This window comes from Sphaerodactylus townsendi, linkage group LG13 (genome assembly GCF_021028975.2).
Source record: "Sphaerodactylus townsendi isolate TG3544 linkage group LG13, MPM_Stown_v2.3, whole genome shotgun sequence".
Lineage (NCBI taxonomy): Eukaryota > Metazoa > Chordata > Lepidosauria > Squamata > Sphaerodactylidae > Sphaerodactylus > Sphaerodactylus townsendi.
Genome location: NC_059437.1, coordinates 39289407 through 39315260, shown reverse-complemented (window position 1 = coordinate 39315260; position 25854 = coordinate 39289407). Strand labels below are relative to the sequence as shown.

General features: G+C 46.0%; 1 protein-coding gene across 1 annotated transcript in view; it reads left to right on the top strand.

The window, feature by feature from the left end:
- Positions 1-5687: 5687 nt before the first annotated feature.
- The window catches only part of CCDC60 (coiled-coil domain containing 60), a 73030-nt gene continuing 52863 nt past the window's right edge, over positions 5688-25854 (top strand). The window contains exon 1 of the mRNA XM_048513656.1: positions 5688-6872. Within this exon, the coding sequence (XP_048369613.1) occupies positions 6588-6872 (285 nt within the window). The 5' untranslated portion in view covers positions 5688-6587. The remainder of the gene's footprint in view (positions 6873-25854) is intronic.

Genomic DNA, 25854 nt, shown 5'->3' with positions numbered 1-25854 from the left:
ACCATAGCACAAACACGGTGGTGTTGAAAACTGAGCTGTCATGCGTGGTTTTAGCAGAATGTTGCTCTCTTGCCCGGAGAGCCTTTCCAAAAAGAGGTTATGTCAGCTACCTGAACCGCCTTTCCTGTGTACATTTCTGTTGATTGGCACAGCAGCCGTGCAATGCTAAATGGTATGCAGATGAAAAAGGGCAGTCCAGCAACGCAATATAATCAAAAAGCTTATCAATTATATTAATATTTTCTCTTCTGAATTTACAGAAAGGCCCAACGGGTTTTATTGCTAGCTATGTATATACTGTATGCAGGCTGACTTTAAAGACTGTCCAGAAGCTACAGTATGTACTGAATGCTGCAGCCAGAACACTATCTGGAGGGGGTCCTGGGGACTGTATCATCCCATCCTTGTGCTGATTACACTGACTCTCAGGCCCCTTCCGCACACGCAAAATAATGCGTTTTCAAACCACTTTCACAACTGTTTGCAAGTGGATTTTGCTATTCCACACAGCTTCAAAGAGCACTGAAAGCAGTTTGAAAGTGCATTATTCTGCATGTGCGGAATGAGCCCGTTTGCTTCTGGGCCCACTTCAAGGTGCTGGGGTTGATCTGGACCTACCTGCCAACTCTGGAGGCTCTGCTTTGGGCACTCCTGGCACCATAGGCTAGATTGGAAGCAATCTGAGGAAGGTCCTTATTAATTGTGGTGCCAAAACACTAGAACTCTATCACCAGGGAGATTCATTTACCTCCTTTCATCATTGCCTTCCACCAGAGGATGAAGGCTCTTTTGTTGTATTTGACATTCCCCCCGCTGTTATTGGCCTCCTCCCTTGTATTATATGTGTTCATATGTTTTGTACATATAGAAACATTATTTATATTGGTGGACACCATGGAGCCCATAATCACCATGTTGGAAATTACTGCACCAGACTATGCTGGCTTCTTGTGGTAAATGGAATTTGGAAGGATTTATACTGAGGGAGAACAAAACAAGGAGACAGTAAGCTATTTGCCCAGTTAGAGCGAGACATTTTCCAATTCAAGGGAAAAATACATATATTTTTTTGGTCACTGGGTTTTGCTAGGAACTGTATGAGAGGAATGGTTGCCAACTCTGGCTTGGAAAATTCGTGGAGATTTGGGATGTGGAGCCTGAGGAGGGTAGTTTGGGGCAAGCAGAAGGAGCTCAGCTGGGATGTGATTATGATTATATATATATATATATATAGTCTGCTCCCTAAAGCTGCTATTTCCTCCAGGGGAAATCCTCTCTGTTGCCTGGAGGTCAGCTGTAATTCTGTGGAACCACCTAGATTAAGGCACCCCTAGAGGATGTTCTCTTCTTCTGCAGTCTAGTGGAAAATGTTGCTGGTCTGGGGTGCTTAGGGGCTTATGTCAAGTGAGAGGAAAGTATTTTTCCTTCCTGGAATGGCAGTTTCAGGGAAGGACTGAGTTCCCACTCCCAATGCAGATTTCCACTCAAGGTAGCTTCTTCTAACACAGCTATAGAATCATAGAGTTAGAAGAGACTACAAGGGCCATTCAGTCCAACCCCCTGCCATGCAGCAACAGCCAATCAAAGCACCCCTGACAGATGGCCATCCAGCCTCTGTTTAACAACCTCAAAAGAAGGAGATTCCACTACACTCCAAGGAAGTGTATCCCACTGTTGAACAGCCCTAACAGTCTGGAAGTTCCTCTTAATATTAGATGGAATCTCTTTTCCTGCACCTTGAACCCACTACTCCTTGTCCTCTGGAGCAGCAGAAAACAACCTTGCTCCCTCGTCAACATGACATCCCTTCAAATATTTAAAAATGGCTATCATGTCACCCCTTAACCTTCTGTATGCCAAACTCAACATACTTCTGCTAGGGTTGAAAAGTAGTACTTGAGCACGCTCTTGGTGGCCTCCCCGCCCCCCTCATATTAGTCTCCTCTCCAAGGAACCAGACAGGTACCCTGCTCAGCCTGTTGCTAAGCAATACCTCATACACTCTCCTCAAAAGCATTCCTTTTCCAAAGGCAGCATCATTAGATCTGTCATTTCTTAAATAATTATGGTTATTTATTATGCCACATAATTAAATAATTAACTAGATGACAAGTATCATTCCAGTATACACCCTGGTTTTATTAAATTTGCTTTTGTCATAGTTTACGTCATGGAAAGAGGGTGGAAAGTTCTGGGAGTGGATTTTCAGCCTTCTCTGAATAATCTTGGGAGACAAGTTAAAGCTCTGGATTTTTCAGTCACTGCATTATTTCTACTATCACAATTATTTTTGAAAATGTGGGGGCACTTCTTAGAAACCAAAGGAATTGTCCAGTGGAATTTAAAGGGAGGGGATTTCATTCTTTTCTTAGGCTCATTCCGCACATGCAGAATAATGCACTTTCAAACTGCTTTCAGTGCTCTTTGAAGCTGTGAGGAATGGCAAAATCCACTTGCAAACAGTTGTGAACGTGGTTTGAAAACGCATTATTTTGCGTGTGCAGAAAGGGCCTTATATTAAACAGACTAACAAACATTCATTTCAGACAGCTTTGACAGTGTAACACTGTTTAGGATTGTACTGTAAATGATAGAAAACAGAAACTCAAAGCAATACTGCTTAATTTTATACTATGAACACGCCATAAGATCTTAAGTTTTTTATTGCAGAACACAGGTTACCTTGGGCAGAATATTGTGTTTTAAGTGAGACTACTAGACCTAGTCTCTTGCCCAAGATTTACAGGTGTTCAGGAGAGATTCTGGTATAGTATATTACCTGCAATGAGTGGATATGTTTTTGGAGGGCAGTATTTGGTAATATATTTGACAAATGGCCTATTCATTACGAACTACTTTTGGTATGTTCTCTGACAGTTCTTCTGATGAGGTCATTGGGCCCTGGAGGGATTTTCTGAACACATTTTACAAAGAACACTTTCCAAGTACTTTAAGAACCGGCCAGAAGGCTGAACTGCAACATCTTTTCACCTCAAGGAATACATGGAGTGGGAGTGTGAATCATCATGATTCATAACCTCATAATTATAAAAAAAAAGGTGTGCTAAAACATTACAGAAATGACAAAGACCCATGCTAGTATACAGAAAAAAAATCTAAAAAACAACAGTAGTATAATCGCTTTTTATCAGACAAAACAAGCTTTGAAGGACCCCAGAATTCTTCGTCAGGCTGAATGTTCAGTTAAAATAAAAGGGGTGGGGGAAGTTAGGCTACTTCAGTTACTAAAAGGTAGCTTGACGGTTTCATGCAATGTTTCTTCAGCCTGTAGTGACGATATAGAAATTATAAACTTATGCTTGTTGCAAGACTGTTACCGCCCAGGAAAATAAACAAAATATTTTCCTGAGTCAGGTTGCCTGACTACACTGGCTCCATGCTAGGACGCAGAGACTTGTGTGGTTCAGAAGCCTCCATAAGGCTCACAGAGAACATATATGTATGATTGTGCCAATGCTATATGGTTTCCCTCTTGCTTATGCCCTTTTAAGATGTAATAAAAGCCCCTCTTTAGTTGAATTTATGATGTGCCCGCTGTTTAGGATTTTAGTTTGACTAGGTTCTCCAGTTAGTTTAAGGTTTTGTTATTGTAAATTTAGGAGAGCCTTGCCTATAAGTATATGTGTTTATCCCTTAAGGTTTCCCTAATGTTTAAGTTTAGAAATGTTATTTTTGAAATTTGTGTCTGTTAGCAAAAGCAGTAGCCTGTAGAGACTGATATTAAGGGACAAGGAAGTTGGCTCTGGAATGCAGCTTAGACCAACACCCAGCCGACTCCTTAGCAAAGACAAAGACCCCCTTTGGACTTGCAAATCAAATCTGTTGGCAGCACCCAGAGGTCCCCAGCCATTGGGAGACGTGCAGGGACCCCCACTGGACAGTTTGAACTTTTCTTTGTTGCAAGGATGAGGAGCGGGAGCCTCAGGGCATTACTGAAGGAAACAGCCATCTGATAAAGAAGATAGCTGGGTGCGGTAACAAGCCCACCTGGATTTCCTGAATGGACTGTTACCTGCTCACCCTTCAGCACCATTGCGAGATCCCGCGAGAAGACGTTTGACAGCGGGATTTTGTAATCCCATTCAGAAGTTGTAATTGTATCTTGCTTTTGTATTGTTGTTTTCTTATTGGTGTTTGGTGAGGGACTTGCCACCTCACCTCCCCTTTTACCTGCCCCTTTGAAGTTTGGGGATAAAAGTTCTTGCACTGGGTTGCAAGAGCGCGATTCTCCTGCCCGAGCTGTGACCATCGCTTCCCAAAAAAATCCTTTGCTTTGAAGAACGCCGGCTTCCTGTGCCTCATTACGTTGCTGAGCTGAGCTGAAATCACTTATTGTTACCCGAGCAGCAGCGGTAACAAGACCACAGTTGAGAAATATTCATAGCTGAAAATATATTTTGCGGTTGCACTCAGGAAATCAGTAACTGGGTGCTGTAAGACTGCTGAGTTTGCTCTTTTGCAAGAATCAGTTGATATTTGCTTTTGGGGGAAAGGTCAACAGTAGGCACTGACTTAGGACTTTGAAGCATATAGAGATATGTAACCCTGCTAGTTAGGCTTTTGCTGATTATCCTTGCTGGACAGAAAAAATGTCTTAAAATGAGCTGTACTGTGATACAGACTTCAGAGAGTTGGTACTATGGTATTACTCTCTCCGTGACTGCAGCCATGCTAATAAACCTAGCTTGCTATTAGCCATCCTTGTGTGGAGTCTTTCATTGGTAAGACTTTCCATATCAGTGAAACAAAAATGTCCCACAAGCCCAAAATAAAGAAGAGGAAAAGAAGAGGAAAAGATGTAGCTGATGAGCGCATGCTAGAAGTCTGCAACAGGGGAAACTGCTAAGAGCATTCCTAATTAGATACAACCAGTGGTGGGATCCAAAAGTTTTAATAACAGTTTCCGATGGTGGTGGGATTCAAACAGTGGCGCCGCTGCACACACACACCTCCAGTCCCTATTGGGCAGGGAGGCTGCTTTAGTAACCCCTTCTCAGCACTCAGAAAAAATTAGTAACCACTTCTAGAGGTGAGAACTGGTTGGATCCCACCTCTGGATACAACTAACTTCCAGTTCAGTCTTGTACTTGCAAAGGGAGCTTACTCAAACAAGGCTTACCCCCAAGAGTGGATAGGCGTTCTTTTTTTTTCTTCTTTTTTTGCAAAGAGCATCCTGAATCGCCATGCACAGTAGAGCTCCTGTCCACGTTAACTTATTTCTGTCCAGCCCACAGATATTTCAGAAGCGAGGCTTACTCTGGAGTAAAAAAGCAACAGGCAGATCAGCGCGGGGGGGGGGATTCATTCGGTATCATCAGCCTCAAGAGTCTTAAGTGCACCAATGAATTAAGTGCACCAATACAATAACTTGCTCCAAATAATAGCCTTCGTTCCTTTGAACATATAGGGCAAACGCTTAAGGCGGAAACAGCCTCTGTTGTGGAATCCATGCCGCGCCATTCCACCGCTTTCCTACCGTGTCTGGTTTCCGGGTTTCTTAAGGCGCCCGCAGAACGGTTGCCAAGGGCAACGCGCGACGCCAATTCTTTTCCAGGGCTCGCTGCGATAGTTTTGAGAGGCGATCAGGCTGCGAAGGAGGTCGAGGGGCGTTCATATTCCCTATAGAGGGGGCCAGCCTGGGCGACTAGAGGGGAGGGAGAATTTGGGAGGCTGGAGTTTCCAAGGAGAGGGGTGCTTCTAATGGACTCCTTGGCTGTAGTCTATTAAAAAGAGGGAAAGTCCCACGTAGGGACTGGGATCTGTGGGGAAGCGCAGTCAGGACAATGTGGGCAGAGGAAGAAGGCTGCAGAGGCTCCTAAGTTTTGGGGAGGAGCACTTAAATAGAGGCTACTGAAGCGGCCCCTGCTAGAGAACTGTAGCAGTGTCAGGGGGGTCCCAGGGGCAGAAACTGCTAAGGGTGGGTGTGCATGGGTGCTGGCGTGGGGAGAAGTCCTGAGATGTAACTTTAATAGTTTTTGAAGAAAAGAGGACCAGTATGGTATTCCTATCTTAGGGTGAAGTTAAAGTGTCGGTGCAGTTTTAAAGAGAAATGATTGGCAACGTGGTTCTAGTTAGGCGCTGGTGTCAGAAGTGGACCTGAAAGCATCCAAGAGTGTGGCCGCCTCTTAATTGTGGCAGGAGCTGTTTTCTGGGAGCCAGCATGGGCTAGAGATGCTTTGAAATATTAGAGTGGACCAGCAGCCTTGGTTTGCAATGCCCAGAGATGCATAAGTTTCTGAACAGCAGCTCGATCTGCTTAAAGGAATGTGCTTATTTTGTGCAAGCCCTGGATATTGTGTTTTATTTCCCTTTCATGGCAGAGCAAGGTGCGCAAAGGGTGTACATTTTTGCACTAATCCTTCTTGCCCAAAATATATTATGAATGAGGTTTGCTCGTTTTGTCCCTTTTACATGTTGGCTAAATGAACTACAAAAGTAAAAACGGTTCTGCCTGTTGTTGCTTTGGAGGCTGCATTTAGCCTGTGGGGGCATGGGGAAAACCTGGCTATAGTACCTACAGCCTGCTGAAAGAGCTTTTGACAAGGCCACTGAGCAGCGACGGAAAGATGCCGGCAAACCCAAAGACAGACCCTCGTTACTTTGTCCTCAACAAGCCTTTGCCCATCCGCTCCCAGAAAGGTTTGAGGGTTCAGGCTCGAAGCAGCACCATCTACAATTGCTGGGAGAACACGAGAGAGCAAGTTTTCCGGGAGAACTACCACAGGAGGGTCAAACAGCTTACACAGCAAGGCTACTTCACCCCCAACTGGAGACCGTATCAAGATTTTGGAGAGCCTCTTTTTCTCGAACCAAAGAAGCTCACCCTCTATGGTCTGGGACAACTGCCCCCGGTAGGTGTTCCCTTCTCCCTTTTCTCCCATTTCTGAGTGTTTTCAGTAGTATGATTGGGCCTCCTTGTGACAAGGGCGTTGTGTTGGAAAGCACATTGTGTTGGAAAGCATCACATGTGATCATTAAAAGACGAAAGAAAAGATAGGTCTGGAAACAGTGTCTCTATTGCAAAGATGGTAATGATCACAGCTTTGTATGGTACTAGCCTGCTGCATTGGTAGCCGCTTTCTCCTGTGAAGATGGTTTAGGAAGAGGGGGATTTTGTGTAAAGAGTCCTTCCCATCCGGATTCCCCTCACTCTTCCAGATTGTTGGAAGATCCACACCTGGTGCGTGTGTATCCCTTGAAAAGTAGCAGAGTGGCACAGAGGCTAAACACAGGGAAGCTTACCTGGGTACAAACACATGGTTGAGCTTGCTAGAGAGAACTTCAGACACAAAAGAAAGTCAGAGTCATTTGTAGTTTCTTATCTAATAAAAAGAGTATTTATTAGTGAACTCCATTCTGGATAGAAAGGTGGAGAGATAGGTTCACTATCTAATCTAATCTAGCTGGATGGTGGCGGATGCGTAGGAGACACATCCTCTCCCTAGGCATGGTGAAGGTAAGAGTAATGGAGAGGGTCCGAGAAGAAGGCGGAAGCAAGGGAGGAAGTCCCTAAGAGTATCAGTCTACATCAAAGGGATAGACTCAGCATGATAGAGTAAAGGTGACAAATTCCTAAGTCCCTATCTAGCCACTAGCTCGCTAGTAAAAAACCCCTCTGTAGGATGAGGCAGGAAACAGCGTACAGTCCCTTTCTTCCAACACAAATATCCACCTTGTTGGGACCTCAAGACTTCAATGCTGGACCTGATGGCTTGAAGCTGGGACTTGGTCTCGTGAGCTGTCTGTGTGTGCTTGGCCCTCAAAGTTTTCTTCAGGTGTAGAGGAAATAATGGCATCCTCTGCTGTGTCTGGCAGGCAATATGAAGCCTCTGCATTTGTGAGACCTTGAATAAGTGTTAGAAGTGTGGCCTCATCTGGTCAACCTTCTGCTAGCCCCGTGGATCTCATGGTTGGCTCTTCAGTGGTGAAGGAATTTGGCCACCTCTGATGCCAGCTGACCCTAACAGCTCTCCTTTGACAAATCATTGGGATGCTTTTCAGAGCACAGTATTTCCAGTACTGGAGTGCTCTTTGGGGCAATAATTTTCAGTTATAGCCAGTGGTGGGATTCAAATAATTTAACAACAGGTTCTGGTGGTGGGATTCAAATAATTTAACAACTGGCTGTTTACAAGCACCATTTTTAATAACCGGTTCTGCTGAAGTGGTGCGAACCTGCTGAATCCAACCACTGGTTTTAGCCCCTGTTCCATTCTGAGGATGCCCCAAAATAGCCCAATGAAGCCCTCTGAGCATTTGTTTAAGAACTGTGAAATGTCGTGATTTGGTTTTAAAATCATGCTGCCTTCTCTCCAGAGAGACAGGCACATGTTAAGGGGGCAGGTCTGATTCATTGCAAGTCAAGGAACATTGCTTCCCAAACAGCATTGGGGTTACCTGTTTCCAGACTCTTATGCTAGAAAGGTCTGATCTGATTCCTCAGTGAGGCTCTGTGTGTGTGCACATGGTATTAGCCTCCTTTTCTCTGTTTGGAGAGTTAATTGCCGTGGCAAATTCATCTCCCAAACCCATAGGGTGGTTTGTTGACTTAAAGAAGAGACCTTTTTTTTGAGCATTCAAAACAATTCTGTCCTTTCCAATATGTAATTCCACTGATGCCCCTGCCCTGCTTTGTACTTGTAATAGAACTCCCTTGGGTAATTATGTGTTGTACGCAAAGCAGATGTGCAATGAGATGGATAACTGTGTCCACCCACCAAGAAACAGGAGAGAAAATGAAGCCACTGCTGTTGCCAACATTTGCATTAGTATTTTCTGGCTCCTGTAGTTACAGACCTACCAGGGCTGCTGCATAGATACCTCCAGAGGTGGGATCCAGCAGGTTCTCACAGGTTCCTGAGAGTAGGTTACTAATTATTTGTGTGTGCCGAGAGAGGGTTACTAATTGGTGATTTTGCCATGTGATTTTTGCCTTAGGTTCGCCCCTCCTCTCAGCAGTAACGCGCAGAACTTGAAGCAGTCTAGCAGGAGGTAATCGGCCTGCATGCAGCAGCCTGCGCCAGCGCAGCATTCGCTTCCCGTCTAAGGATCATGCAGTGGCTGTGTCCTTTGGCGAAGGCCCCACTCCAGGGAATGCCCCCGCCTGGAATGCTCCGGTCTCGGCCCTGCCAGGCTCCAAGCCCAGCCCCACTGGCTCTACGCCACAGTTTGAATCCCACCACCATGGGAACCTGTGACTAAAATTTTTGGATCCCACCACTGGATACCTCCCTGTAGACTCCTGACTCGCAGTTAATCTATATGGAAGGGCCAGCAACAGGGCTTCACCTTCTCACAAGCTCAGAAGACAATGGCAGAAGGAAATTTTACCCATTTCTCCCCAGAGAGATAGGCAGCAGAGGTGCCTCAGTAGTGTGTCTCACATAACGCACTTCAGTACTTGCACATCTCTTTACCTGTCTCTTGACTTGCATTGGGCAGAGAACAGCTGAGGTCCACATAACGTCGAAGGTTTTGCTTGGTCTCATTGGGAGCTCACATGGGATAAATCTGCTGAGTTGTTTAAACAGTCAAGGGCTATATTGGGGGCCTGATAAGAAGGCCTTGTGGACAAGCAAATTACAGTAAAGGGAAACTGGGATTAATTTTTTTTTGACTGAATTTTCTGCCCTTCCTTGGTGACTGTTCTAGAAGGGAAGCAATGTGCTTTGGAAAAAGATTACCCACCCAGAATTCTGCGGCATTTATAGGTGATAAAATACCTGATTGGCATGCAGGAGATCCTGTGTTTCACAGTTGAAAGGATCAGGTCATGCGTGATATGAGAGACCTTTCCATGAGGTTATGGAGAGCCACTGCCTGCCTGTCACAGTGGACACTACTAACCTCGAACAACAGTGGTCTGACTCAGTGTAAGGCAGTTTCATGTGACTGAGAAGACTTATTACTGCATTCTCCAAATGTAGATTTTCAGCCTGGGGCTGGCTTACATTCCACCTCTGCCATGAACCCGCTGGCTGACTCGGGCAAGGCTCCTTCAGGCTCAGATTCCTGGTCATTGAGAGGAAATATCAGTTTTTTCTCAGATGATTGTTGTGTAGATTAATGTGACGGAAACAGTCAAGCACTTTGCTGTGTGGAGTTGAAGAATTCTGTTCTATGGTGGACAAGTACTCTGGGCATCCTTGTCTATCGCCATGGCTCTGCTACATATGTATGATTTTGGTTTTGCCTCAGTTTAGCTGAGGCTGATAAATGGATGCTGGCCTGCTTTCCAGCAGTGAACTCAGAATACTTTCCAGGCAACCAGGCAGGAAAAAAGTTCCCATAATTTGAAGGAGCTGCTGTTTCTTTTCTTTCAGGCCACCAGTGTATCTCGTACACACCAGTGTACCAGTGTAATTAAAAACCACTGTCAGCTAAAAAAAATATTTATGAAGGCTGAGGGTAACTGTCAGAGCTTCCTACAGAGAGCCCTGGGAATGGTAGTTCATTGTAGTGTTGAGAGTTTGCTATTGGTTGTCCATAGCCATACTCACAGAACTTCAATTTCCAGAGATCTCAAGAAGAAGAAGAGGAGGAGGAGGAGGAGGAGTTTGGATTTAAACCCCGCCTTTTTGTCCTGTAAGGAGACTCAAAGGGGCTTACAATCTCCTTTCCCTTCCCCACACCCCCAACAAACACCATGTGAGGTGGGTGGGGCTGAGAGCGCTCCAAAGAACTGTGACTAGCCCAAGGTCACCCAGCTGGCATGTGTTGGAGTGCACAGGCTAATCTAGTTCCCCAGATAAACCTCCACAGCTCAAGTGGCAGAGCGGGAAATCAGACCAGGTTCTCCAGATTAAAGTGCACCTGCTCTTAACCACTATGCCACTGCTGCCCTCAGAGTGGCTATTAAACCAGTTTTAAATGTTTGTACAGGTTATGTTCAAAAGCTTAGTATTCAGCACCACTGAATCCTAAATCAGAGGCACGGGAGAGGGGTTGCCCTTGTTTTGGCTCACCGAGCCATTAGTCTCATGATTCAATATCTTCTTATTGCAACACCTCTTTTATTTTGCGATACGAGGCTAGAAGAGTAATGCTTGGAGCTGGTGACAGTGAAGCCATCTACGGGATCAGGGCTCTTTCAATCACTCATTGCAGTTGAGCTCCACACAACTGGCATTTCCCCCCTGTATCATCACTCTCAACCTACCCGGGCCGCCTGACCGCCCAGCCGTCTCAAGGTGCCTATGAAGCGGATTGTACCAATTAACTCATTTTTAAACTATCATCGGAGCTGTTTCTAGTGGATGGCTTTGTCCTCTACTGTTATCATGCAGCAGACTACAGCAGTTAGCCATGACAGTTAATGGTGAAAATGAGGAATTGTGTGGGTGCAAGTCGCAGCCAATTTATGGGGACTCCAGCATTCAAGGCAAGTGAGAAGCAGAGGTGGTTTGCCATTGCTTTCCTATGCAGAGTCTTCCTTGATGGTCTTCCTTCCAAGCTGCTTAGCTTCTGAGATCTGACAAGACCATGCCGCCTTCCCTCCCCAAAAATGAGTAACCAGGGACACTTTATCTAAGTTCACAAAATCTGTGCCTGGGTTTGGTTTTTTCCCTCCCCAACCATTTCTGACTTTTCCCTTGTATTTTCAACCATTGACTAACTTTTCCTTTCAGTTCCAGTGTTGTCATCTACCAGATTGGGGGGGGTGGGGGGGTGGGGGAGGAAATCCTTTCCAAAGTAGCCATTTACCAACACATTAGAACTTTTTAAAAAATGATGTGTTATTTTCAGGTGTTTGTTGTTTTCTTGCTAGCTCTGCCTTCCTGTTTTGTTGCACTGACATGAGAGTTTCTGGGTCTGTAACAACACATCCAATGTGACAAAATGGAGCTAATTTGCAAGTGCTCACAACCTTTGGCATGAACTAGGTAGCAGTTTGTTTTTCAAACTGAAAATTCAGGAAGAAGGTTTTCGTGACTTTCAGTTCCCCATCAGCTTTTGGGGGTCAGCTTCAGAATCAGCTCAGCTGCATTACAATTGGCGTGTTTGTGTTGGTGCCAGTTATTTTAGTGGTTCCCATTCTTGCCTTCTCCCAGGTCAGGCCATTTTGTCACAACTGATATGCTAGAATACTAGTTACAGGCGACACACATTTTCTACATAGGAAGAGCAGGAAGTCATGTCTGAAACCAAGGGTGATTCTGCACAGGCCAAAGATAACAGGTTCAGGGCCTTTTGTAAAGCATTCCCAAAGAACTCGCCCCACCCCCAAATGCTTCTAACCCGGGTTAAATGAAAGTCACTAAATTAGCGACTTCTTTTCTTCAACCCGAGGTTCAGGCACTTCCTGCTTGTGTAACCTCTATCTGTGGGTTCTGTGGGGCAGAACTTGGAATGAGTTTGCAACAACAAATTTTTTTAAAAACCAATATGGTTTACTTTCTTAACATATAACATCAACATTTAACATCACACTTCAAGGTCCTGTTCAGGTTGCATTTTCAAGTCCTTATATTTACAGTCTACTGATATTGCCAAGTCCAATTCTTCTTTGCAAGTGGGTTGGCTCCTGAAGACTCCAAGGGCTTGATGAACAGGATTCAACATGATGAAGGTTTCCAGGAGAACTCTCACCAAGGTCTGTAAAAAAACCCTGCCAATGCACAAACTCCAACATTTACACCATATGTTCAACCCTACCTGCCCAGTAGTTCCCACCAACTGTGCCACCTTAACAAGGTGTTAAGGGCTTATACTAATCAAGGTCCAAGTCTGGTAGCCTTGTCTCCTCCAAACTACATGAGCTCTGCAGCCTCCTCCTGCTTTGGGTCTCCAACCCTTTCTGGGTCAACCCATTCTGAGCATGGGGGTTACACTTGCATGTGTGAACTGTGGCAAGCAGGAAGTGTTCTATTGCCCCCCACCCCACCCCACCCCATTCACCACTATGGTGGATTCCCCAGGTGGCCGCCAACAGAGTGGATTCTCTGGTGGCTGCCATGTTGTGCCGGTAAATGGGTGGGTGGGGATTCTTGGGTGCACAGTTCACCGAGAAACATGGCGTTTCCCATGCAAACTGTGCCACCTCCTGCCACTGGAATCTCAGCAATGCCAGCTGGCCTCTGCACCTGCCGTGCAAATGGCAGCACAGGCAACAGGGTGTCATTTAACCTGTTAGTGTTGCCTGTGCAGAATCAGCCCGCAAGTCTTACGATTCTAAATCTCTTGCCTGTCCCTCCACCTGCCTGCCTGGGTTTCTTCAGGAGTTGGATTGTTTGCCGTTCCTTTTTCTTCCTCCGTGCTGCTTCGTAACCGCACATCAGGCCTACTGTTCTGATGCTGAGTTTTCTGTCTTTTTTATTTGCAAATGAACTTTTCACCTCATAGCATGGATTCATACATTCTATGACACTTCGACATGCCTTGTGCCGTTGCCCAGTGGTCTTGCCCTCTGGTCATTTAAGAGTTTTGGCCTATTTTGGATGTCCCTGGATAGCCAATGGAAGTGTTCAGGGCTGAGAACTTGTTGAAGGCTATGCAATAATCCTGTGGCGTAGTTGAGACTTGCATCTTGTTCTGCCCCCTCTTCTTTTGGTATCCCCTGAGAGTATCTGCCTTATCTTATTTATTTATCTATCATGTCTGTCATTCCCCTTCCCTCCGGATGCTCAGGCAGGCATATTTCCCACAGGCCTTGCTTACGTTGGCAGCTAGTGACTCGCTGGCCTCAGCTATGTGCAGTCGAGGGGAGATTTGAACCCAATCCATGCCTGGCATTCTGTCTGCTGTACAAAACTGGCGTGACACTGCCCATTCCGTTGCCTTCTTACCCCTCGCTTCTCCTGCCGTGTCTCTGGTTTCCTTAGCAACCCAGCAGGGATGCAGCAACACAGCATCTTCGGGGGGGGGGGGGTCCTTCATCAGCTCAAAGGGGCTCAGCCTGTCACTCTTCAGCCAATCGGGAACCAGTTACGGATGCCCGACATTGCAGTGCCACTTTTGAGCACGGCTGGGTTAGAACGCCCAGTTGCCTCCCTGTGAATGTTAAGGAACCGTAATTTTTTTTTCATCCCTTCCCTACAGGGGTTTGCTGAAGATGATCCTGTCAGTGAAAACAATGTTTTAATGGCTGTGTGACATGAAAGCCCTGGGACTAATGGAACACAACCTAGAAATCGAAGCAGAGTGAATGTTTAAGGCTTCTAGACTGCAATTATGATATAGTCTCTGCCTGCAGCTGTCATTACAATCACCAAATGTCAGCAGCGATTAGTTCTCCCTTGGAAGGTCAAATAACAATGGCGAGGACGTTGGAGCAACGATAGTGAGCCTTACCAGCGGGCGAAGCTGGGGCAGCTCTTTGTGCTTCCCCTAACACTTTAAACTTGAACTTCATAAAAAAATACTGTGCTTCAAGTGTGTTGGTAGACTTTTGCCAGGTTCAAAGAGCAAGAGGTTATTTTTGGCAGAGTTCTTTGAGATTTTTCTCTGCTGGAACTCTGTTTTCGGGGCCGGCGCCAAGTTCTGATACCCTTGGTCAAGATTTATCAGTAGCCTATATTAATATGAGTGGGATGGAGATGGGTGAAGCTCGCAAACCAAGGGAGAGCATTGAATTGCCTCCTGCCTGCCTGCCTGACTCTTCAGTGTTCCGGTTCTTCATTCCTTCTCTACCAAAAGCACCAGGTCAGGGTCTCAGAACAGCACAATGAATGATCCCACTACTCACTACTGCTTGAATTGGAGGTCTCTTCATCTGGCAGAGTGACAAATGCCCTGTCCCCCGCCCCAGAATGCCCCGTCCCCCTCCGTGGCCCGGCTGCACCCCCTGTGCTGCTCCGCCCAGGGCGTCACGCCCCACCTGGTCCCGTTGGTGCTACACCACTGACAAAAGCTACAAGTTTATCTGCCCGCTGGAGAGAGCTCCATTTGAAACAAGTGGTTGAAGCCTTTCTTGGCTGCAAGTCTGTAAATCCCACATGACTTCTTTAAAGACGTCATACTTTTCTTATAAGCAGCCCAGAAGTGGAATACTGATCAGCAACACCGGTGCACTGGATCGAACATCATCCGTTATTTCTGGGCTGTTTCTTAGAGAAACAAGGTAGTGCGAATACACCCTAATTTACCTGTGACATCTGACTTCTTCTGTTTAATTGTATTTATATCCCGTGGATCTCATCTATGTGGATGTTTGGGGTTAGAATCTTTGTAGGGCCATAATCGTTGACCATCCCTAACTTAGAGGGAGAAAAATAATGCTTGACAGGTATTGGATATATTCCAGTTGTTGAAGTGCATCTTACTGGCAAGGGGTTGTTATCTAGGTGATTGAGAGACATTCCCAGAACCATGCAACTGCTTAAAATAACAAATTGCTGCTGTCAGAAAGATAAAAGTAACCAGCCTGCTATATGTATCCACGGCCATCTGTGCATTCTTGCCTTGATCTTTACTTTGTGGCTTCACATGCTTTGTAGACAACTGGGCTTCCCCTGGTACTCCTGTCCCATGGGAACTGTGTTACATCCCTTATCGCGTAGGGCAGGAAGCCAGGTGGTCTTCTCTTGCCAACCTTGGGACACCTTAACTCCAAAGACTGTTTCTCACAAGCTCTTGGGAAGACGGGAGGGGGGGGTGTTCTCTACGGGGGATAAAGAGGACTGTGAATGCCAGCTTCGTCAGAACTGGCTTTGCCAAGCGTGGGGCTCTGATGCCTATTCAATAAACGCTACTGATGAATTCTTCAGAGTCCATTTATTGGCTTAAGGTTGCGAGACCTAACACATAGTCATAGGAGGATAAAAAAGCACAAGAACTATTGGTCTTGTGCCTATTACGTATATTGTTTTATCACGTCTGTTTTTTATTGTAGTGAACAAACATTTTTTAAAGAACAGAACCGCATTGCTAAATCAAACTACACACCACTTTCCAACAACCAGCAAGGAGCTTCTGGATGCCCACAAGCAGTATTATCATCTTCTCCTGTGATTTAGTATTTGGAGGTGTAGTGCCTCTGTACTTGGAGGTTCCAGCAGAGGCATAGCAAGGGGGGAAAGCACCCGGTGCACTGGTGCATCCTTTACCCTCGTCCGGCCCAGGAACGTTCCCATCCCTCCCCGGAATGCCCCCACCACACCCCCGCCATGTCCCGGAACACCCTCGCCATGCCCCCACAGGGATGCGCACCTGGTGCGTCGCAAACGCCCCTTCCCCCTTGGAGCTACACCTCTGGGTTCCAGTTAGCTGTCCTGGCTAATTGCTGTTGATTAAGTTTCTCAGTGGATTTATCTGACCCCCGCCCCAATGCCATCCCCACATATTGTGATGTGAGTGGTCCACAGTCTCACGCACCCAAATACGTTACGCCTCCTTGGGAATATTATAGTCCCGCCAGCCTGTGTCTATTATCATTCTTATCCTCCTCTAACTTTTCAGATTTTATATTCAGTTCTGTTGGAGTTCATGTTTTCCGCCCACTTGCTCCAGTTCTTCAAATTCACTTTGCATTTGTCTTGTGTTGTTTCCCTGCTTTTCTTTTATGAAGGGCTCCTAAAAATCCATCAGAACCCGTCTCCAGGAACTTGTGCCAAAAGCCGGCAACGCTCTTCCTTGCTCGTTTCAGTCTGCGAGTCACTGGCTCCTTGTTTTCTAAATATTTCCAACAGTTGCTGTGCCTGCCCGTGTGCCAACTTGCAAGTGGGCATGAAGCATGACTTCCATGATCTGGTTTCTTATGTGATATTTTTTTAAAAAATAGAACACTCGGACAATGTTTTTGTTCTACTGAGGCTGGACCAGCTGTTGTGTGAGAAATTGGTGCCCGGAGGCCTGTCACGTTGCATTTTTCATGTTGTCAAGTTTTATAGTGTATTTATTTCTTATGCTCGATGCCGGGGTGACATTTATACATTGAGGTTCTCAAAGCATTGCATAAGCCCCTTTGGGGTGAATTTGGAGGTTGTTGGCAAAATGCTTTGCTCACGATTGCTTTTGAAACTCTTGGCCAGGGCTTCATTTGAGCCAGGGCTCACGAGAGTTTAGCCTCAGAAAACGTCTGAGTAACTGAGCTTAATCCTGAAACCCTCAGGCCCCTTCCGCACATGCAGAATAATGCACTTTCAATCCACTTTCAATGCACTTTGCAGCTGGATTTTACTGTGCGGAAGAGCAAACTCCACTTGCAAACAATCTCTTCTCTGTCCTTGGATCTAGTTTTATTGGACAATCCTGCTGTTTCCTGCTACCAGCTGCCATTGCTGAGGCCAGTAAAAGGAGGGAATCCTGGATCCAACTTAGCTGAAAATCTCTTTCCCAAGGAATGTTTTATATTGAATGGTAATTGTAGTTTGTAATGGATTTTGATCGCTGTGAGTTGTTTTGGGAGTCCAATTGTAGCAGAAAAGCTTTGTAAAGAGATGTTCCAGGCCTTAAACCTATATGAGAACTGTAACTTCTGAACTGCAAACCCTCTTCTTATGCTCAGATTTGGTTTGGTAAGCTGGGGTCAGAACACATTTTAAAATTACAAAATGTACTGTATTTTGGAGCAGGTGCAATGCAGGAGCTAAGCTTGTGAGCCATGAACTTGGAATTCTTACCATCCTCTTACCTGCAAAAAAGGGGAATAGTAACACTGACTTACCTTAAAGGAATGTTGTCTGAGACAGTGGGTTTTTATGTTTGGACAATTGCAAAGGTTGGTTGCTTTCAGAGTTTACTGCATCTGACAAAGTCGTCTGTGAAAACTTCACGTTGTAGTACATTTGTTATTCTTTATAATCCCACAAAACTCTCCTAGGTTTATTAAGATAATATCTGGTAAGCTTTTGAAAAAGTTATTTGTAAATGCTAAATTTTGCTGTATTATAGGTTTTTAAAATATTTAGTTACTATATCTCATTCTGATTTAGGTTTCCCTCCCACTCTAGCAGCCTGTCATCTAAGGGATCAGTCAGTTTCCCACCTACCTAGCCACACCAGTTCTGCAACACAGATGTTCCCGAATGGGCCCCACTATTACTGGCGCTAACGAAAGCTTATGGGGCCAAGGCCTGCCTGGAATTAAGCCCTTACTGTGGCTATTGTTATGTCATCAATGACTTTGTGGCCATGTATCTGACTGTTCTTTATATAATAACCGCAGTGTGGTGAGGGCTGATTGCTTCTAGATCAACACTTTGCAAGGGGGGAAAAGTCTCGTCTTCCCTCTTGGATGAGGGATGGATGGAAAACGGAACACTGAATGGGATAGATAAAGACCCTAGAAGAGGAACAGTTTCATTCAACAAACAAGATTTAGAGAAGTCTGTGGGAAGCGAAAATCTTTGGCGTTCATCCTAACAGCCATGGAAATGAAATGAACGAAGCAAAGGAATCTGAGAAGCACAAATGGAGATACTGTGTACAATAGAATTTTTTTTTTACAAAAAAATTATGAAAAAGGAAAGAGTTGGCTCATGTGGCTACATTTGAAAAATGCTGTGCTTTTCAGATACCCTGGCTGGGAAAAGAACCAAGGCTGACCAAAATAACACCGGGATTCTACGTCTGGCTGTAAGAATGGCATTAATTGGATTCACATTAGAAACAGCTCTTGCATTTTAATTCGGAAAGGCAGCAATCCAGAACTAATTTACTGCAGAGCAGTCCCGTTAAAGACATTCGGACTGCTCTGGAAGGAGCAGGGCTGTGGATTCATAGTGGGTAGCATGTAACATTTTCTCAAGGGGAAAAAAATGGAAAAGAGACATGGATGTAGGCAGTGGTGGGATCCAAAAATTTTAGTAACAGGTTCCCATGGTGGTGGGTTTTAAACTGTGGCATAGTGCCAATGGGGCTGGGCGGGGCACAATGGGGGCGTGGCCGGGCATTCCTGGGTGGGGCTGTGGCAAGGACGCAGCCACTGCGCCAGTCCTTGGGCGGGAAACGAATGCACGCAGGCGCAGGTTGCCACGCACGCCGGTGCACCTCCTGCTAGTCTGCTTCAAGTTCTGCGCGCTACTGCTGAGAGGAGGGGCGTAACTAAGGCAAAAATCACGTGGCAAAATCACCAATTAGTAACCCCCTCTCGGCACACACAAATAATCAGTAATCTACTCTCGGGAACTTGTGAGAGCCTGCTGGATCCCACCTCTGGATGTAGGTGAGAATACAGTGGAAGAAAATGAAAGCATTGAGTACTTCTCTTTTTTTCCTAACAGAAGTCTCACCAGAAATTTCACAATTAAGTGTACATCGACTGAAAAAAGAAGCCTGGCGTGTGCCATTAAGGGCACACAAGCCTGTCACAGGGGCCTCAAGGTCCCAGTGATTTCACAGAGCAAGTTAAGCCAAACAGAGTTAAGAATATTCTTTATGCCTTCCAGTGTTTCCCAAGTATAAACAGGGACATATTTACAACGCGCTGTTTTTATATCCACTGTCTCAATTGCGCTTTAACACGCCTTATCATGCAGTGCTGACAGTACCTGTTATTTGTTGATATTGTGATTGGTCATTCTTCAGTGACCAACCAGACGGGTAGCCATGTTTGTCTGCAGCTGCAAAATGTAACGGGAGTCCAGTGGCCCCTTCAGACTAGCAAAATTGATTCCAGCAGAAGCTTTCATGAAATAGAACTTACTTCATCAGATACGTAGGAGTGTAGATCCATCAGGCGCAATTTATACGTAAGACAGAAAGGGAAAGAAGTATGTTTCAGTATGTTCTCGTGCACCAGTGTAAACCCTGGATTCGAGGCACTTTTGTTAGAAGTTATACTAGAAAAACGCAATTCTTTTACAGGTTGTTTATCTGTTTGGAATACACAGACAGTGCAATCCTAAGGGAGTGGGTAGTTGGGTTGTGGCCATGAATGGCATTGCCATACTGCCTCCGAAGAGGCTTGCTGTGCCACAAGCCAAGAAGGACATTCCCCCAATCCCCATGGAACTGCTCCATGCAACTTCATGGGCTACACCTGCCTTTTTTGGATGAGGGTGTTCCTGGGCTGAAGGGGCTCAGGAAGCTAACTTAAGTGAGCCTCACCCTGGGAATGCCCCTTATGTGCCAGAGAAGCACTGGCCTGTGGTGGTGCTGGTGTAACCCCCATGCCCAGAATGGGTTGGCCCAGAATGGGTTGACCCAGAAAGGGGTGGAGTCTGAAGGGAAGCAGAATGCTGCAGAACTCAGAGCTCTTTGGAGAATAGCTATTGCACCAGACTCGGACCTTGATTTCTATAAGCCCTTAACACCTTGTTAAGGGTTGTCTTTTGTGGTTGTAATGGGTGCGCGTTCTCCTGGAGACCTTCATCATGTTGGGTAAACCTGTTCATCAAGCCCTTGGAGTCTTCTGGTAAGCCAGCCAACTTGCAGCAGCGATTTGGACTTTGGCACATCAGTAGACCGGTAAATAGAACACCGAAATGCAAACCTGAACAGGACCTTGAATTGTAACGTTAAATGTTGATGTTTTAAAAGTGTTAATTGTAAAGAAAAGTAAACCATTTTGTTGTTTAAATTTGGTTCTTTGCAACTCATTCCAGGTTCTGCCCCACAGAACCCACAGAAGGAGGTTACACTGGCACCTGAGCATGGCACTGGTGCACAGCTCCTCAATGCAGAGGCGTATGGCCCCATGGACATCCAGGGACAATTGACCCAGGCGCAGCCCCATCGAGTCATGTGGGGGACGCAAAATTGCCCCTCCCACTTCTTGCCTGCTGGCTGTGGCTGGGCATGCCTGGGCTTGCCTGGGTGGACGTGCACGACGTGCCACCCAAGCAGGCCTTGAGTCGGCAGGCCTGTTGAGTGTGCTCAGGCTGCTGCAGCTGACTGAGGGGCAGGGAGGTAGAGGGGGTGAGCGCACAGTTTGCACAGGCACCGCGCAGGACCTGGCAAACAGCGAGAAGAGCAGCCAGGGAAAGGCTTCTCAGTGCCTTTGCACTAGTGTAAATGTCCCTTGCAGTGGCCCAAGTGGCATTTATGACAGCACCAGGATCATGCTGCCTCCTGAAAGATTTTAACTCTACCCCCCCCATCCCCCCAGATTGCACTGCTAAGCAGCTTCAGTGTGAAGCTGCAAACTCTGCTCATTGTGGTGCTTTTCTATTCATGCACACAGACACTAGTCTTTAGCTCAAGACAATCAGGATCCTTTTTTCCAAGATTAATTCATAGCCTATTTATTCCACTTTAAGTTTTTTATTTTAATTTCCAGGGAGATAAGAATTTAGTAAAAATAAATGTGAAAGCAGGGGGAGAAAATGCAAGGGAAACATTAGCAATTCACATTAATAATGCATACATTAAAAAATACAGTGTCAGTTTAAAACCTCTTTCTAAAATGAGCAACATTCGAAGAGATTTTTTTTCTCAGTTAATAAGGCCCGATGTGCAATTGTGCCTGTGCTTTGCAATTAGGCTCCCTGAAAATTTCAGTTGTTTAAAAAAATTGTCAACTTCTAGCCCTCATGGCTGAATGGACATTTGTTGCTGATATAGAGACTTTTGTTTGCACATGAAATTTCCTCATTCACAGGAGCTTCTCCACTCATTTCAGTGGAGGGGACGATGCACACACAGGGATACAGAATACATGGGAGTGAATGGGGGAATCTGACTTGTGTGAGTGTTCCAGTATAAATGAGGCTCTGAATCAAGATGCAGAAAAGTCTCTCTTGTCATGAGGGTTAAGTAGGGAAAGATTTCATGAGCTGATGGATGGATGGATGGATGGATGGATGGATGGATGGATGGATGGATGGATGGATGGATGGATGGATGGATGGATGGATGGATGCATGGATGGAGGCATGGATGGAGGCATGGATGGAGGCATGGATGGAGGCATGGATGGAGGCATGGAGGCATGGCATGGCATGGCATGGCTTGGGATAAAGAGTTTTTATGCCACCTCTGCTGTGAGATTTCAAGATAGAAGTAGGAAAATGTTAAAATAAAGAAAATGGTCAGTGTTGGGTGCTGAACCTGAAAGCTCTCATAGTTCTGTTAATACAGTCTGCCATAACTGGACAAGCTATCTTATAGCCAGGGATCTGCAACCTGCGGCTCTCCAGATGTTCATGGACTACAATTCCCATCAGCCCCTGTCAGCATGGCCACCATGCTGGCAGGGGCTGATGAAAATTGTAGTCCATGGAAATTGTAGTCCATGCTTGCAGGGGCTGATGGAAATTGTAGTCCATGAACATCTGGAGAGCCGCAGGTTGCAGACCCCTGTTACAGCCACTCGTGACTTGCAATGTATAGCCAGAATGGAGTTGTGGGTATTTTTAGGTTCCTCTCAATGTGTGAGGGGCTATGATGAGGCCTAACAATGCAGATCAGCAACTTTTACACACAGTGTATACTTGCAACACTTTAAATGTCCTGCCTGGCTCAAGCAGGCCAAAAGCCCATTGAGTGAAGTGTCTTATTTCCCTGTGACCAGCTGGATGTCTCTTTGAATCCCACAAGCAGGACATGAAAGTAGTAGCCATCTCCTAGACCTGCCCACCCCATAAGTGGTATTCAGGTGTATGCTGCCTCTGATCGTGGTGGGTTCTGTTTAAATGTTGTGACTGATGGCTGCTGATAGACTACTCTTCCATAAATCTCCTTTTCAATTAAGCCAGGTAGCATCACTGGGTCCCACCCAGCAAATCTCAACAGTGTACGGTTTGTGATGTGAACAGGTACTTTTCTCTGTTCCAAATCTACTGCCAGTCCCTCTCTGTTCTGCAACAAGCAAAAGTCCATGGGAGGAGGGAGGTGTTCAGTGCACCAGAAGTTCCATGACAGTAGAAAATTAGACAGCCAAAGAGAATCAACATAGAACAGCCAAGAGAGGAATCTAGCTCTCCCGTTCTCCAGGTGGAATCATGCTGCCCATAATTACTTTCATGTTTGGTTTGGTTTTGTATTGATTTGTTGCCGTTGCTTTGGACAACGGTGTCCCTTTGCTTGAGCATGACCTTAGAAAGGTAGGATATGAATGAAGATAATATTTTAAGCACTTGGGCAATCGGGGGTCTGGGATTTCACCCCAACTCTGCCTGCTCACTTTTTGGCACATGTGACGATGGACACAAGACAGACCCAGGTGGGATCCAGATTGCGAATGTTCATGTTTATTTGAAAAATGGCTTCTGCTTGTGTAAGTTCGGCTTAATTTTCTGCAATTTGAATGGAGGTTTTGCTTTGATGAGTCGGAATGTAAATGATCTGTCCGGTTCTTTCTTGCTTGAGGCAGTATGAAAAAAGGCCCCTACCTAAGCAATTGCAGGGGGCGGGAGAGAGGGGAAGCATAAAAACCAACGAGTGCCGTGGGTATTCCACCTAATGCTGCCTATAAAAGCAGTTTTTCAAATCCAATCTGGGAAGACAAGCAGAGGAGGGCTGCTAAACTCGAACTGCTTCAGGAGAACTGATTGCGTGTATTTATAGGAGGACGGTAATTCGTTTTTTGCCGGGCAGATTGTTCGTTTGCTGCTGCCCTATTAAGTCTGTGGAACGGCTAATAACTGCTCTGCCATGCGCAGGACCCAGATTTCATTTGGAGAGCACGTTTTAATCTTTTGCACTCAGACCTTTGGAACAGCTCGGTTCGGAGGTTTCAGGCTCCCCCTAGTGCCGTTGTCCTGTCTAGTTTGGCCTCCATAACAGCTGCACTTGAGTCTGTACTGAACACCTGCAGCACCAAAGATGCAGTTGGCTGTTTTAGAATCTGTCCATTTGGGGCCCATTTGTCAAAATTCACTTCTTCTGCATACAGCACACACCGTCTCTCAGGGCTCTCAAACCATTTAGGATTTCCAGATACAGGGATGGATATGGTGATCCACTTGTGCAAGGAATGTGGCTCCCCCCCCCCCTCCAGTAGTCCCTTCCAACCCTGGGAAAGTTGATTTCTGGGATCAGATGACCCCTGTAGATTAATAGGAGTCAAAACTGTTCTTCCTGCCTCTTCCATTAGCTGAATTGCACAGATGGAAGGTGAGACGGGAACCATTTTTCTAACTGCAGTGCACTGACCCACATAGCTATTATTCTGTGCAGGCCCCACAACACTGGAAATCTGCTTTCCTGGGGTTGGAAGGGACTGCTGGAGAAAGGGAAAGCTGGCGGGGTGGGAGTTTAGCACGTGCTACTTAAAGTGCTCTTGAGTCTGAATCCTGCTGTCCCCACAAACACGGGGAAGACAGAAGTACAAATTTAAACACACATGTACCAGTTTTGGAATCAGCAGTTAGCCATCAAGTAGATTGAAAATTACATCTCATCTTGTTCTGATTTCTGTCTCTTGTGAGCGGTTCAGTCTGAGACATTTCTACTTGTCCTTCCTCCAGGGTGGGGTAACATTTCAATTGGGAAAATCATATCTGACAAATGGTGGTTACAGGGACAGCGCCCAAGTGAGAATGAAAATGCTTTGAAAGGAGTGTGAGGTGGGCTTCAGTTCCAACTTGGAGGCGAATCCTGTTCTTGTCAGTGGGTTTCCATGGAAGAGAAGGCCTTGTGAATCGACTCCTCCTATATTCTGCTGTTCATAGAAGTGGAACTTTTGCGCTAACGGTTATTTGTGGAAACGGGCAGATGATGGATCGTAAGAATCAGCCCTGAGAGAAAGGCAGTATTGATTTGTTGCTTGTTTGGAGTCATAGATAGCCTTCTCTTAAGGGCTCAGGGCAGCTCTCTGCAGTTTAGTTGGATGTATTTCTTAAATGGCTTACTAAAAATTGACCACATAAATAGTCCCAGGAAGAGAGAAGGGAGAGAAGAGGGAGAAAAGTCACGGCCATCCAGTACACGGAGAATGCTCAGTTCCCCTGAATGCAGGAACAATGGAAAAGTGACTGACAAGCAAGTGTGCGATGCTTTCTTTGCCTGTGTCCCATGTACAGGCATGAAGTACTGTCTGCTACCCCAACCCCATTTTCCTCCCTGTCTCTTTTGACTCTCCCATCTACAGCAGCCAGAGGTGTACCAGAGGTAAATGACGCCCGGAGACAAATTGTCTCCAGGACGCCCCCCAGGCTCTGCCCCTGCCCCGCCCACCTCGGCTCCGCCCACATTGCCCTTGACCCACTGGCAGGGGGGAGGGAGGGAAGGAGGAGTCCTGGGCGGGGTTGAGGGGGCTTGGAGGCAGCAGGAAGTCCTGCTGTTTCATCATTTTTGCGTGCCTCAGATGGGGTCGAAGCGCGCAAAAACGACGAGACAGCAGGACTTCCTGGTCAGGTGGGGGGCCGATTTTGCACCCCCCACGTGACCAGAAGAGTGGCGCCCGGGGTTGTCCCTAGGCAGATACGCCACTGACAGCAGCTAGCTCAAGCTCTTGGTTAAACCAGGCCAGAACACGCATAGTCCTGCCATGGCTGTGTTACCTACTTATCCTTGGCCACATCAATCTCTGTTGGGGGTCTAGGAAAATTTAAAAGTTAATACAATGACAGCACCCTGTGGCTTGTCAAACAAATATGAAATTGCTTCAACAAATTAACAAACCTTTCATGTAAATACAACAACTTTCTATCATTTAGGGATGAATAATAGCGAAGATACAGGAGCAGCAGTGGCGTAGTGGTTAAGAGCAGGTGTACTCTAATCTGGAGGAACCGGGTTTGATTCCCTGCTCTGGAGGCTTATCTGGGGAATTCAGATTAGCCTGTACATTCCAACACACACCAGCTGGGTGACCTTGGGCTAGTCACAGTTCTCCAGAGCTCTCTCAGCCCCACTTACCTCACAGGGTGTTTGTTGTGAGGGGGGAAGGGGAAGTAGTTTGTAAGCCCCTTTGTGTCTCCTATAGGAGATAAAGTGGGGGATATAAATCCAAACTAACGTGGGAAGGAGACATGGCATCAGTGGCATTCCTGCCTAGGGACAGGGGGTACC